The sequence below is a fragment of the Aureococcus anophagefferens genome, assembly GCF_000186865.1.
Source record: "Aureococcus anophagefferens unplaced genomic scaffold AURANscaffold_1, whole genome shotgun sequence".
In the NCBI taxonomy this organism is placed as follows: domain Eukaryota; class Pelagophyceae; order Pelagomonadales; family Pelagomonadaceae; genus Aureococcus; species Aureococcus anophagefferens.
The window spans coordinates 1,584,115-1,597,792 of NW_008705561.1; the positions used below are offsets into that span (position 1 = coordinate 1,584,115).

Here is a 13,678-nt window from a genome sequence, read left to right on the forward strand (position 1 = left end):
CGGCTCGAGGTCCCGGAGCTCGCGGAGCGTCGCGATCTCCGCGTCGACGAGGTCCGCCTCGGCCTCGCAGCGGCGGAGCACGTCCGCGTGGTACCACCACGCCGACTGGTCGTCGGGCTCGCAGAAGAGGGCCTGCCTCGCGACGTCGAGTTCGCGGCGCGCGGTCTCGCGGTCGAGCGTCCGCGGGAGGTGCGCCGCGAGCTCGTGGAAGGCGCTGTAGTTGGAGAAGTTCGCGTCGAGGCGGCCCCGCGCGTACGCCAGCACGTCCGCCGGCGACTCGCCGGCCAGTCGGGACACGTCGCGGCGGTAGTTCCAGCAGTGGAAGTTGCGCTCGTCGAGCTTCAAAAATTCCGCGCAGAGCTCGAGCTCGGCCGGCGCGCGCGCGGGCTCGCGGCGGACCGCCCACAGACGGTGGTACCAGCTGCCGTAGGATTTCGGCTGCTTCTTCAGGCACGCCGCCGTCAGCGCGAGCTCCGGGCCGACCGCGACGGCGCCGCCGTCGCCCGCGCGCGCGAGGAGCATCTCCTTCCGGAAGTTCCACAGCGTGTGCACGTCGGGATTGACCGTCAAGAGCTTCTCGACGACGGCGAACGTCGCGTCGTCGTGCTTTTTGGCCGCCTTGGCCGCCAGCGCGATGGCGCTGAGCTTGCGGTAGTTCGCCGCCTTTTTCGCGAGGGCGGCGACGGCCTCGGCCGACGGCGGCTGCGTCTGCTTCTTGCGGCCGTGCATCGCTGCGTTTCTTGGAGTACCGCGGCGCGGACCGCGTCGAGCCGGCGTCGCTCGCGGGCGTCCGGAGAGCTCTCTGGCAGGGGTTCAAGGAGCAATGCAACAACTCACCTTGCCTTGAACGATGGCGTCGTCTCGGTCGTTCTCAGCGTTGCTAGCCCTCGCTCTTTGTGCAACAACATCGGCGCTCGTGCACACATCACCACAAAACCGTCGACTCTCCGGCCGGCGCGCCGCGCAGCCCGAGCGCTGGTCCTGGAGCGGCCCCGTGGTCCCGCCGCCCAAAACCTCGCTCCTCACGCCGCTCGATAAAGAATTCTTCGGAATCGCGGGTCCGGCCGTCGTGCAGTTCGCCGCGGAGCCCGTGGCGCGCCTCGTCGACACGGCCTACATGGGCCGCCTCGGCGCCGCGGCGCTCGGCGGCGCGGGCGCGGCGGTCGCGGCGCAGTACGCGCTGGGCAAGCTGTCCAACGACCCGCTCCTGCGCACGTCCATCAGCCTCGTCGCCGCCGAGGGCGGGGACGCGAGCGGCGCGTCCGTCGCCGCGGCGCTCGCGCTCGCGTCGGGCGTCGGGCTGATCCAGTGCGTCGGCACGCTCGCGGCCGCGCCGTTCCTGTTGAGCACGGTCTGCGGCGTGAGCGCCGCGTCGCCCATGTACGGCCACGCCCTGGGCTACCTGCGCATCGCGGCGCTCGGCGCGCCGACGGCGACGATCTGGCTCGTGACGAACGGCATCTTCCGGGGCCTCGGCGACACGGCGACGCCGCTGCGCTGGGCGCTCGCGTTCACGGCCATGAACGCGGTCTTCGACCCGATCTTCATCTTCCCGTTGAAATTCGGCGCCGCGGGCGCCGCGCTGGGCACCGCGCTCGCGCAGACGCTCGCGCTCTACCCCCTGCTGGCGGCGCTCGCGCGGCGCACGGGAAAGGCGTCCGTGCCGGATTTGTTCCGCTGCGACCGCGCGCTCCTGCTCGGGAGCCTCAGGAGCTACGCCAAGGCGGGGTCCCTCGTGCTGGTGCGGACCCTCGGCAAGATCTCGGCCTACTCGGTCTGCGCGCGCGAGGCGGCGAAGCTCGGCGCCGTCGCGTCGGCGGCGCACATCGTCTGCTTCACGCTCGGCGTCGCGACGACGCAGCTCTGCGAGGCCGCCGCCGTCGCGACGCAGTCGCTCCTGGCCCGCGAGTTCTTCGCGTCGAAGACGTCCAGGGCGAACGCGCGGCGCCTCGTGGCTTTAGGCCTCGGCGTCGGCGCGACGATCTCGACGTCGCTCGCGGCGCTGACCTTCGCGAACCGCAAGGCCGTCGTCGCGGGGCTGACGACGGACCCGGCCGTGCGCGCGGCCTGCCTCACGGTCTTCCCCCTCGTCATGGCCTGCCAGGCGCTCAAGGGGTTGGCGTACCCCGTGAACGGGTGCCTCATGGGCGCGCTCGACTGGTCCGCGGCGTCGGCGACGATGTGGCTCTCGAACGGCGCCTGCGCGCTCTCGCTGCTCCGCCCGACGCCGACGTCCCTCGTCAAGCTCTGGGAGGGCTTCGCCTGCCTCTTCGCCGTGCAGTGCGCCGCGGGCCTCGCGCGCGTCGCGTCGCGGACGGGGCCCTTCGCGCGGCTCAAGGGCGACGGCCGGGCGCCGGCGAGGTAGGGCTAACTTCCCCCTAGGCCTTACTGTAGAGGTGGATGGACCCGAGGACGGCGGCGGCGCCGGCGACGAAGGTCGGCGAGACGTGGAAGTCGAGGAAGAGGTGGCTCGCGAGGACGGAGATGACCATGGAGCCGCCCGTCGCGAAGCCCTTGAGGAGGTTGTCCGCGTAGGCGATGACGGCGGCCGTGCAGAGGCCGCCGCCGGCCTGGAGGACGACGGTGCACCAGACGATGGGCGAGAAGCCCGCGAGGGCGCCGCGGGCGCGGATCGCGTCGCCGTCCTTGAGCAGCGCGCCGGTAAACGCGATCGTCGAGGAGAACGTCGCCATCTGCGCGTTCCGCGCCCAGACGGAGATGGGCTTCCTCGCCGGCGGCGGCGCGTCGCGCGCGACGCGGCCCCGCGGCGGCGCTTTCGGCAGGGGCCGGCTGCGCTGCTTGACGACGCGCTCGAAGTAGACGGAGCTGAAGCCACTCGAGCAGCACGCCGCGAAGACCGCGGCGAAGCCGACGGCGAAGTTGACGCCGGGCTTGGGCGCCGACGGCCCCGTCGTCGCCGAGCCCACCGTCGCGAGGCCGGCCGCGAGGAGCGCGATGGCCGACCACTGCGCGGGCTTGAGCTCGCGCTTGAGGAGGACGACGCTGAAGAACGCCGTCGTCAGCACCTTCATCTGGTAGAGCACCTGGAAGACCGCGGGCTCCAGGTTCGACGCCGCGACGTACTGCAGGTTGTTCTGCACGGCGTAGAGCGCCGCGGGCACGAGGAGCACGTACGAGCCCGGCTCGGCGTACGCGTCGCGCGCGGCGCCGACGTAGCGGTCCGCGACGCGCGCGAGGAGGCCGCGGCCCGCCATGGCGGGCCGCGGCTCCTGGGCCTTGGCCGCGAGCGCCAGCGAGATGATCAGCTTGACGACCTCGGACATGACGACGGCCTCGGACGGGTGGTAGCGGTGCGCCGTCTTGCGCGTCCGGCTGTAGCGCATCGCGAGCGTGAGCGCGCTGTTCTGCACCATCAGGACCGCGAGCGAGATCGCCTTCGCGCGCTTCATTGGGGACGCGTACCAGGGCACGGCGGCATCGGCGCCGCCGCGGGCGGCAGTTGCTGACGTGCCCGGTTGCTGGCGTGCCCGCAGCGAGCTGCGAGTGCGCATATTTGGCAATGTCCTTGCTCTGGCTGCTGTGGCAAATAGCAGCAACAGCCGTAGGGCTTGCATTGGCTCGGAAACGGAGGCACTTAGTCTTGAACCATCGTCAAGTGGCCAGACGAGCAGTGAATCGCCGCAAGACCTTGCCGTCCGCCGCCAGCCTCGTCGCGGCCGCGAGCGCCCGCGCCGAACCGTCGCCGGCCTCGAACCGCCGCGCGCCACTCGTCGCAGTTCGCAGTTCGCCGCAGACCGCTTTCCGGCGCCGCGCGCCGCCGCCGCCCGGCGCCCGACCGCCATGCACACCTACTGGGTGCGGCTCAACGCCGTCTTCTTCTACGGGCTGAACGTGCTCTTGGGCCTGAGCGTCGCGGCCTGGTTTTCGTGTTTGCAGCAGGACCTGCACTTCAAGACGGAGCTCCCGCGGCCCGTCGTCGAGACGGTGCGCGTCAACGAGCTCTTGAGCCTCCGCGCGCACGGCGGCGTCGACCGCGCGCTGCTGAGCTTCGACCTCCAGGCGGACCTGACGCCGGCGTTCCACTGGAACCTGAAGCAGCTCTTCGTCTTCGTGCTCGCGGAGTACTACACGGAGTCGAACGTGCTCAACCAGGTCATCCTCTGGGACAAGATCGTCACGTCCGAGGAGGAGGCGCGGCTCGACGAGCGCAACGTCTACGTCAAGTACGCCCTCATCGACCAGACCAACGAGCTCCGCAACACGTCCGTCAACTACCTCCTCGTCTGGGACCACATGCCCGTGACGGGCCGCCTCTTCATGGAGCGCGAGACGGGCTCCACGTCCATGCTGCCCAAGGAGTACTTCTAGGCCCCGCTTCGTAACCCGTCTCACCGCGGCGGCAGGCACCAGGGCCGCGGGCGCCGGGTCCGCGCGGGGTCCGCGGCCGCGACCGCGCGCGGCGGCCGCGGCGCGAGCGCGGGCGCCGCGCCGCCGCCGAGGGGCCCGAGGAGCAGCTTGAGCACGAGGGAGTAGCGCGGCCGGTCCGTGCCCACGGGCGGCGACACGGCGTGGAGCGCGTCCTGGTCCAGGAGCACGACGCGGCCGGGCTTCGGGGCGACGCGGACCTCGGCGCCCGACGCGTCGCGGAACACGGTCTCCGCCCGCCACGCGTCGTCCCAGGCCGGGCTCAGATAGGCCAGCGCCGACACCCAGCGGGGCTGGCCCGGCGACCGGTTCACGTAGCGGCCGCGCGCGTCCGTCCACGCGCCCCGCGGGTGGCGCGCCGGATCCGCGTCGACGTGGAAATCGAAGGCCTCGCCCGCGACGGGCGCGTTGCCCGCGACGGCGGGGATGTCCGGCCCCATGGCCTCGCTCGGCATGGTGCAGACGTCGACGGAAGCGCCGTTGGCCTCGCGGAGCCAGGCCCGGACCGCGCCCGCGAGCCGCTTCACGGCGTCGCTCGCCGCGACGCGCGCCAGCGCCTCCGGCCGCAGGCCCCAGTGACCGCCCGTCTCGCCGGCGCTGTCGAAGAAGCGGCCCCGCGACCAGGTCCGCGGGTCCGGCGCGCCGCCGTCCCAGCCCTCGCCGCCGAGCTCCGCGAGCAGCGCCGCGCGGAGCGGCTCGTCGACGAGGCCGTCGACGACGGCGACCTCGGGGGCGTCCCAGCGCCTCTCCGCCCAGGCGCCGCCGGCGTAGCTCCCGGACGCGCCCGCGTCGACCCACGCGCCGTCGAGCGAGAAGTGGTCCGCGACGGCCGGGTCGACGGCGACGTCCGCGAACGGCGCGGGAATGCGCAGCCGGGCGACTTTTTCCGCGGCGGCGCCGAGGTCGCCGCCGCGCGCCACGAGCACGGGCGCGCCGCCGAGGGCGTCCGCGGCCTCGGCGATGGCCTCGAGCTCGTCGTCCGTCGCGGCCGCGAAGACGGCGACGCGGCGCTCGTCTTTCGCGACGGTGGGCTCGTAGTCGACGTCCGTCGCTTCGCGCGCGGCCGCGAGGAGCGCGGCGACCTCGTGGTCGCGGAGCGCGCCGCCGACGATGCACGCGGCGACGCCCGCGCGCCAGTCGCCCGCGGCCGCGCGGCGGCAGCGGAGCACGGACGGCGGCGGCGCGCCCCGGGACGACGCGCGCGTCGCCTTCGCCGGCTTGGTCGGGCCGAAGGCGCGCTCCGCGGCGGCCTCGAGGAGGGGGGCGTTCTGGGGCGTCCAGGCCGCGCTCAGGCCGCTCCAGAATTTCGCGTCGGCGACGGCGTCGAGCGCGCCGCGCCGCCGGCCCGCCGCGTAGTCCTCGAAGCTCACGCAGATCTGCCGCGGGTCGCCAAAGTAGCTCGCGAAGCCCGCGACGACCTCGTCGCGCGTGAAGCCGTAGGCCTTTTCCGCGGCGGCGACGACGCGTTCGAAGGCGCCGCGGAGCGTGTCGGACTTGGCCAAGGGCAGCGCGCCGAGGCCGCGCCACGTCGCCGCGCGCCGCTGCTCCAAGGGCCCGCCGCGGAACGCCGCGTGCACGAGCGGGCCGAAGCAGCGGCCGGGCCGCGCCGTGCGCACGACGACGAGGCACCGCCCGCGCAGGTCCTCGAGCACGGCGTAGTACTTTGGCGGCGGCGGCGGTGGTGGTGGCGTTGTTGGTGCGAGCGATGCTGTCGTCGGTGTTGCGGGTGCGAGCGATGCTGTCGCAGGCGCGTCCGCGTCCGTCGGCGCCGGCTCGGCATGCCTCATCCAGCCATGGGCTGCATGTCCATTTTGCAAAAGGGGATGCCAGCCTCAGGGCCAGCCTGGCCGGGGGTCTGCGGCCCGGGCGTGCTGTCAGCGTGCTGTGCAGGGCCTCGCCGCGGAGTGTTGGGCCTCCCCGCCGGCGTCGGCACCAGCGCGTTACGCGCCGTTCCTCGCGGACGCGCCGCCCTTACGCCCTTCGACGAGCGCGGCGCCGGCGACGGACGCGGCGACGCGCGGTTCCAGGTCTCGTCGACTTCCTCTCCGAGTCTGATCGCGGGCTGCTGCGCCTTGACCAGCCCCCTTCCGGACCCGCGCCGACGGCGGGACAAGTCAAGGTGCATCGCTTAGGAAGGCACGGAGCTTGGTCTCACATGCCGACTTCGGCGAAGGGCAAGGGGTCGACCGGGATGGAGGGGAGGAAGAGGCTGTCGTCGGGGACCAGCGCCTCGAGGAGGTGCTGGCTGATGAACTCCAGGTCGTGGGCCGAGAGGTCGTCGATGGACTCGTTGTCGTCGTCGCTGGACTTGCCGTCCTGCGAGTCGGAGTCCGAGACCACGTTGTCGTCGTCGGCGGAGAGGGGCGGGAGCTGGGAGGAGGCTTGATCGCGCGCTGGGGACACGATGCCGGGGAAGGTCTGCACTTTCGTCGTAGCCGCTTCTGGGCGTAAATAGGTGGGTTTAAAAGAACACTGCTGGTTCGATCTTGACGAGAGTGTAGCCGTCCGGCATCATGCCCTGTTTGAGGCGGTCGTTCTCGGTCTGCACGGCCGCCAGCTGCTGCTTGAGGGACTCAATGAGGTCCCGCTGCGACTGGTGGTGGCGCGCGGCCGATACACGATTCCGCTCCATGCGGGCTTTCTTCTGCGAGCGGGGAAAGGGGGTAAAATTGGGGGTTCGGGGGCGAAAACGTTCTTGTCAGCGGGAGCTCTCGTGCGAAGGGGGGCTCGGGGGACGGGCTCTCGACGGGCTCGGCCTCGCCGACGAGGTCGCCGACGGGCTCGAGCGCGCCGAGACCGGCTCGGGCTCGCCGGCGGCCTCGGGCGCCGAGACGAGCTCGGGCGCGAGGTCGCCGGTGGGCTCGAGCGCGCCGACGAGCATGCCGACGGGCATGCCGGCGGGCACGCCGAGGAGCTCGGGCTCGTCGACGGCCCCGCCGACGGGCTCGGGCACACCGGCGGGCTCGGCCGTGCCGACGGCCTCGAGCTCGACGACGGCCTCGAGCCCGAAGACGGGCTCGAGCTCGACGACGACGTAGGGGGTCGGGTCGGGGTGGGGCCCCGGCGGGTTGGAGGGGCGCTCGGAGATCCGCGGAACTCTTTTCGGCGAACCACAACCACCCGGAGGTTTTGGGGCTGGGGGGGGCCCTGGCGCTTGTGTGGCGCAGCGTGGAGGGGTTGGGGGGGGCGCCCGAGGTGTTGTGGGCGGCTCTCGTGGGGTCCCCGTATTTTTTTTTCGCGCGAAACCGCGCGAAACGGTTTTCGGGTTCGTCATCGATTTTTTTGCGGACGCCGGGCCGCGCCCTTTGCTCCTTTTCCTCGTCGTTGGGCGCAACGCGCTTCTGGTTGCCCATGGTCGCCTTTCGGTTTGTTCCGAGGTCGCGTAGCCGGTGTGAGGTTCCGACTACGTCGACGCAGCGGACCGAGGCAGGCGTCTCCGAGGAGCTCGCCGGGAAGGGCGACGTGACCGGGGTCGGTTTTGCATACGTGGAGCATGGTAGGCCTCAGCTGCAGGCGCAGGACGAGAGCCAGCGCTTAAGTTAGCGCCTGCCTCTCCGCCCTCCGAGCCCCCCCCCCTCGAGGTCCGCGCCGCCGAGACGATGCGCGCCGACCAGCGAGAATCGCCCCCATAGTCCATCGCGCTCTCAGCACCCCTCGACGCGCGCCGCGCGGGACCGCTGCCCGAGCGACGTCGCGCAGCTCGCCCACACCTCCGACACACGAGAGGGCCACCCAGTCCAGTTTAAAGATACCTCCTTAAAAAGCATCACCCTAGATCTCCCGGTTCAGGAACAGCAGCTTCGCCTTGCCGCCGCGGAGGAGCGCGGCGAGCCGCGGCGTCGGCTGCCCCCGCTGCTTCGCGTCGGCGATCGCGTGCCGCAGGAGCGCCGCGGCGCCCTCGACGGACGTGCAGGCGTCCAGGTCCGCGGGCAGCAGCGCCTTCTCCGGCGGCGGCGGCGGCGGCGCCTCGGCGTCGTGGAGCGGGTTTTTCGCCGGCTTCCGGCCCTTCTTGTCCGACGGCGACTGCTTCTTCGGCGACTCGAGCCGGGGCGAGTTCGTCCGCGAGCCCGGCGGCGCCGGCGCCTGCGCCGCGGCGTCGCAGAGCGCCTGCGCGGCGACCTTGGCGTCGAACGCGCGCGCCGCGGCCTTCTCCAGCAGCTCCCGCGCGGCGCGGGGCAGGCCGACGACGCAGGGGAGCAGGCTGCCGTCGTCCTCGCTCACCTTCTTCTTCTTCTTCCGCTTCTTCGCCGCGCCGAGCGCGAGGTTCACCGCGCGGTCGACGTCTGCGGCTTTCGCGACGTCCAAAAACAGGGGCGCGACCTCGTCCTCGTTGCTCCGCGCGCGGCGCGCGGCGCGGCCCGCGGCCGTCGGCCGGTCGCCGATGAAGGCGCGCATCTCCACGCTCCGCGACGCCTTGTTGGCGACCCGCGAGATGCGGCAGGCGTAGCGGCACAGCCGGACGCCCCGCAGCGCGAGGAACGGCGCGCTCAGGTCGATGAGCGCGCCGATGAAGGCGGCGACGACGATGACGTTGTCGAGGACGTTCTCTGGCCTGAGCAGCTCCGCGCGGTCGAAGGCGAAGCATCGCAGCGCGACCTCGCCGATGAACAAGGTGCTGATGCCGAGCTCGGCGAGGTCCAGCGCCGCGATCGTGCCCTCGGTCACCCACGGCAGCATCTGCCAGCCGAACAAGACGAGGTCGAGGCAGGTCAAGAGAGCGACGCACATCCAGAACGGGACGCCCTCCACAAAGGCCGCGACCTTGGCGCGGCTGCCCGTCGGCCGTCGGGCCGACTCGCCGTACGGGTCGGCGACCTCGCGCATCATCGCTGCGGCGAGTGCCGCGTTGGGCCGTTCACCGCCGGCAGCGTTTGCAGCGCGCACGTCGACGACCAAAACTTTGGCGGCTCGGACGTCGCGTCGCCGGAGCGCCGGCGCCGCGGCGGGGCCTGGGCCCCCCGCGACCGGAGGCCTCCGCGGGACGTCGTCGCGACGACCCTTAAAAACCATCACACCAGCGGCGAGAAGCCGACGCCCGGCCGGTCCCCCGCGCCGCGCCCCCCGGGCGTCGCGAAGGAGCCGGACACGTCGACGATCATGTCGTCGTCGCTGTCGTGCTCGTCGTCGTCGTCGTTCCACCGCTCCGCGTCGGCCTCGAGCGCCGCGAGCTCCGGGAGCGTGCGGCACATGGCCGCGACGGCGAGGAGCGCCGCCGCGGAGCCGAGCGCGTCGAGCGCGCCCGACGCGGCCGCGATGGCCCAGAGGAACGCGGACAGCGTCTGGGAACGGTCGTGGAACGAGAGCGCGGCGCCCAAGATCGTCGGCAGCAAGACCGACCAGACGACGAGCGACACGCACATGTCGAGGGTCTTCGCGACGAGCACGCGCGGCAGCTTCTTCAGGAGCTTCGTCGCCGTGAGCGCGCGGCCCTTGCAGCTCTTCGCCGCCGCGACGACGATCACGCAGGAGCAGAACCGCGCCGCGAGCACGCGTTGGAGCGCCGACGAGAAGGAGAACAAGCCCGACGCCGAGAACGCGTAGTAGGCGATCGTCGCGGAGAGCCAGAGCGCCGACGCGAAGAAGATGTGGACGCGCGTCGTCCACGCGAGCCAGTGGCGGGCCGAGACCTGGGACGCGCGGCGTAGGCTCGAGTCCGAAGCTCTCGAACGCGCGGCGTAGGCTCGAGTCCGAAGCTCTCGAATGTTATTTGCCAGGTCGAAATCTCTCGAAAATGCGGTGTGTTCAGATCTCTCGATAATGCCGTGTGTTTGCCAGGTCCACAAAGTCTCTCGACAATCGCCGTGCCGCGTATGTCCACGTTTTCTCGAGACGCCGGCACGATACCTCGTCGCTCGCGAACGCGTCGCCGCACCAGGCGAGGAAGAGGCCCCGCTCGCCGTCCTTGGGCCGCAAGGCCGCGCAGCACATGCGGCACCACTTGCGCAGGCGGCACCAGCGCCGCCGCCGCCGCTTCCGGTCGCGGCGCCGCGCGCGCACGGCGCCGGCGTCGAGGACGCGCATCGCCGGGGGTTCCTCCTCGTCGTCGTTTTTGATCTCGAGCTCGAGGGGCGCGAGTGTCGGGCCGTCGTGCGGCGTCACGTCCGTCGGCACGAGCATCTTCCGCACCTGGCTCGCCGCGCTCATCTCCTCTTTCGTCTCCTCGTCGCCGTCGCCGGCCGCGGGCTCGAGGACCATGGCGCGGACGCGCGCCGCGGCCGACGCGGCCGGCGCCGAGAGCTCCGCGCGGACGCGCGCCGCCGCCGACGCGGGCGGCGCGGCGAACGCCGGCTCCGGGAGCGGCGGCGCCGACGGCTTCGCGGCGCCGGCGAGCAGGTCCCGCACCGCGGACGCCGCCGACGGCCGCCTCGCCACGGGAAGCGGCGCGACGGCCGCCGGAGAGTGCGGCGGCGCGGGCGCGGGCGCGCCGGTGACCACGGTCCGGAGCGGCGCCCAGTCCTCCTCGGGCACGGGCGGCGCGCGGGGCAGCTGTCGCGGCGGCGCCGCGCGCCGCGGCGCGCGCTCGGGCTCGACGCTGCTCTGGGGCGTGAACTGGGCGGGGAAGATGAGGTGCGGCTTCTCCTCCGGCGACGGCGGCCGCGGCGCCTTGACGTCGGGCTCGTCCCAGCGCGCCGGCCGGCTCGCCTTGCTGTCGTCGCGCGCCTTGGGCCGCAGCAGCTTCATGCGGGGCAGCGGCTCGTCCGAGCGCGCCGCCGGCGACGCCGCGTGCGGCTCGTCCCAGCGCGCCGCCGGCGAGGCGAGATTCACGAGCGGGCTCTCGAGCGACGGGGCCGCGACGGCCGAGTCCTCGCGCGGCCGCGTCGGAGCGCGCGGCGACGCGTAGCGGGGCCGCTCGCCGACCGAGTCCTCGCGCGGCCGCGTCGCGACGCGCGGCGACGCGTAGAGCGGCCGCTCCGGCGTGTGCGCGGCCGCGAGGCTCGCCGGCGAGAACGGCTCGGGGGCCGAAGCGAAGAACGGGTTCTCCGGAGGAGCCACCCGGACGACGCGCGGCGACGCGTAGAGCGGCGTCTCCGGCGTCTCGACGACCGCGGGCGGCGCGCGGAGCGGCGGCGTCGCGACGGCCGCCGGCGCGTACGACGCGGGCGGGATGGCCGCCGCGGGCACTTCGGCAATGGGCTGCGGTCGAGGCGAGACGTAGCGGCGCGGCGTGTATTTCGGCGTTTCAGGCACTGACACGTCCGAGTCGGCGGCCGGCGAGGTGACCCATTGCTCCAGCGCCTTGGCAGCCTCCTCTAGGGCAGCGTCTTCGTCCATGCTACCGGTGCTGCCCGCGGCAACAACGAGGCACTTGCAGGCAAAGGCTGACCAAAGCTGACCAGTCAGGACTGGCATGGGCGCGCGTGGCGTGGGCATGCTCGCGCTCGCATGGCTGACCACCGCAGCAGCGCTCGTCGCGCCGCGCCGGCAGCTCCGCCAGCCGATGGCCATGGCCGCCACCGAGGTCGTGCAGTTCACGCGGGATTTGCGCGTCAACGACCACGGCGGCCTGCGCGCCGTGGCGGATCCGGCGCGCGGCGTCGAGGCGTGGGCGCCCGTCTACGTGGGCCGCGACACGACCGAACCGGCCGTGGCGCGGGCGCTCGGCGAGCTCGACGCCGAGCTCGAGGCGCGCTACGGCGCGCGGCTCGCCGTCGTCGACGGGGACCCGGAACGCGACCTCGCGCGCGTCTGCGAGGCCGCGGGCGCGTCCGTGGTCCACGTCTGCGCCGACGACCCGTGCTCGACGCCGTCCCGCGCGTCGACCGCGCGCGCGCTCGAGGCCGCGGGCCTCGACGTGGCCGAGTGGACCGCGCCGCTCCGGGCGCCCGCGGGCCGCGTCGACAGATTCGACGACTACCGGTCGACCCTCGGCGACGTGCTGGAGGCCCACGACGCCCCGGCGTCCATGCCGGCCAGCGTGGACATCGGCTTCGCGACGCCGCCGCCGGAGGCGCGCGCGGGCGCGTCGTCGTCCGCGCCGTGGTCCGAGGCCTCGCTCGCCTGCTGCGGCCTCCGATCGGCCCGGGACGCGCTCGACGCCTACCTGGGCCAGGGCCGCGCGGCCTTCGCGAACGCGCGGCTCTCCGGAAAGAAGGCGAAGACGACGAACTCGCTCTACGCGGCGTCGCTCGCGTGGATCGTCGGCGAGGGCGCGCCCGCCGACCGCCTCGCGTTCCGCGAACCCGCGGAGCGCGCCTTCAGCGAACCGCTGGCCCTGGGCTGCCTGAGCATGCGCGAGGTCCGCGGCGCCGCGGCGCGCGCCGGCGCCCTGTCCCTGGCGACGACCAAGGGCAAGGGCTGGCCGACGGTTTTCTTCCGCTCGGAGACGGCGCTCCTCGACGTCGTCGAGTGGAAGGAGTTCCACCGCCTCGTGGCGACGACGCTCGAGGGCGACCGCGGCGAGGGCGCGACCTGGTTCCGCTGGGAGGGCCACCTCTGCCGCTACCTGACGCTCCGCGACGACGCGGCGGACGGCACCCGGCCGCCGCTCGTGCTCGTGCACGGCTTCGGCGCGTCCGCGGACCAGTGGCGGCGCCTGGAGCGCGCGCTCCCGTCGAGCGCCGAGGGCGGGCCCGCGAAGGTCCTCGCCGTCGACATCCTCGGCTTCGGGCTCTCGGCGAAGCCGGGCGTGAGCTACACGCAGCACCTCTGGGAGCAGTACATCGCCGACTTCCTCGCCATGGTCGCGCCGGGCCCCGGCGACCGCGTCGTCGTCGCGGGCAACTCCATCGGCGGCGGCCTGTGCTCCGGCGTCGCCGCGAACAGCGACAAGGTCGCGGGGCTCGTGCTCTGCAACTCCGCGGGCGTCATCCTCGACGACGCGAAACCGGGCCAGCTCGACGTCAAGGACGAGACGCTCCGCGGCGACCTCAAGCCCTACGGCGGGCCGCCCCAGGCCGCCCTCGACGCCTTCGGCGAGGCCGTCATCGCGGGGCTCTGGCCCAAGATCCCCGAGCTCCTCGTCAAGTACTACGACAACAACCCCGCGAACGCGGACGACGCGCTCGTCGCCGCCATCAGCCGCGACGCGCTGGACCCGGGCGCGGCGAACGTCATCGGCTCCGGCGCGAAGCTCCCGCCCCAGCGGTCCCTCAACGAGGACTTTGCGGCGTACCGCGGCCCGATCCTCGTGCCCCAGGGCGCCTACGACGGCGTCACGGGGCCCGACCTCGCCCAGAAGCGCGCGCGGGACCTCGAGACCATCCGGCCGGGCATCGACGTGACCCTCCTCGACGCGGGCCACTGCCCCCACGACGAGACGCCGGACCTCGTCGCGGACGCCGTCGCCGCGTGG

The 13,678-nt window shown here is 73.2% G+C and overlaps 5 protein-coding genes across 5 annotated transcripts; 3 read left to right on the forward strand and 2 right to left on the reverse strand.

The window, feature by feature from the left end:
- On the reverse strand, positions 1 to 669 carry AURANDRAFT_4638 (hypothetical protein; the record flags this gene model as incomplete). Its single annotated transcript, XM_009033852.1, has 1 exon — positions 1 to 669. A coding segment is annotated over one exon (669 nt), but the record flags the coding sequence as incomplete, so codon positions are not given.
- A 673-nt stretch (positions 670 to 1,342) lies between these two features.
- Positions 1,343 to 2,326, forward strand: AURANDRAFT_3978 (hypothetical protein; the record flags this gene model as incomplete). The annotated part of the gene is made up of 1 exon (XM_009033846.1): positions 1,343 to 2,326. A coding segment is annotated over one exon (984 nt), but the record flags the coding sequence as incomplete, so codon positions are not given.
- A 52-nt stretch (positions 2,327 to 2,378) lies between these two features.
- On the reverse strand, positions 2,379 to 3,410 carry STP13 (hypothetical protein; the record flags this gene model as incomplete). Its single annotated transcript, XM_009034421.1, has 3 exons — positions 2,379 to 2,723; positions 2,805 to 3,143; positions 3,189 to 3,410. The coding sequence occupies 3 exons, from the start codon at positions 3,408 to 3,410 to the stop codon at positions 2,379 to 2,381; spliced, it is 906 nt and encodes a 301-aa protein (XP_009032669.1).
- A 391-nt stretch (positions 3,411 to 3,801) lies between these two features.
- Positions 3,802 to 4,329, forward strand: AURANDRAFT_18385 (hypothetical protein; the record flags this gene model as incomplete). The annotated part of the gene is made up of 1 exon (XM_009034090.1): positions 3,802 to 4,329. One exon carries the CDS (start codon positions 3,802 to 3,804, stop codon positions 4,327 to 4,329), a length of 528 nt encoding a protein of 175 aa, XP_009032338.1.
- An 8,467-nt stretch (positions 4,330 to 12,796) lies between these two features.
- On the forward strand, positions 12,797 to 13,678 carry AURANDRAFT_13488 (hypothetical protein; the record flags this gene model as incomplete). Its single annotated transcript, XM_009034091.1, has 1 exon — positions 12,797 to 13,678. A coding segment is annotated over one exon (882 nt), but the record flags the coding sequence as incomplete, so codon positions are not given.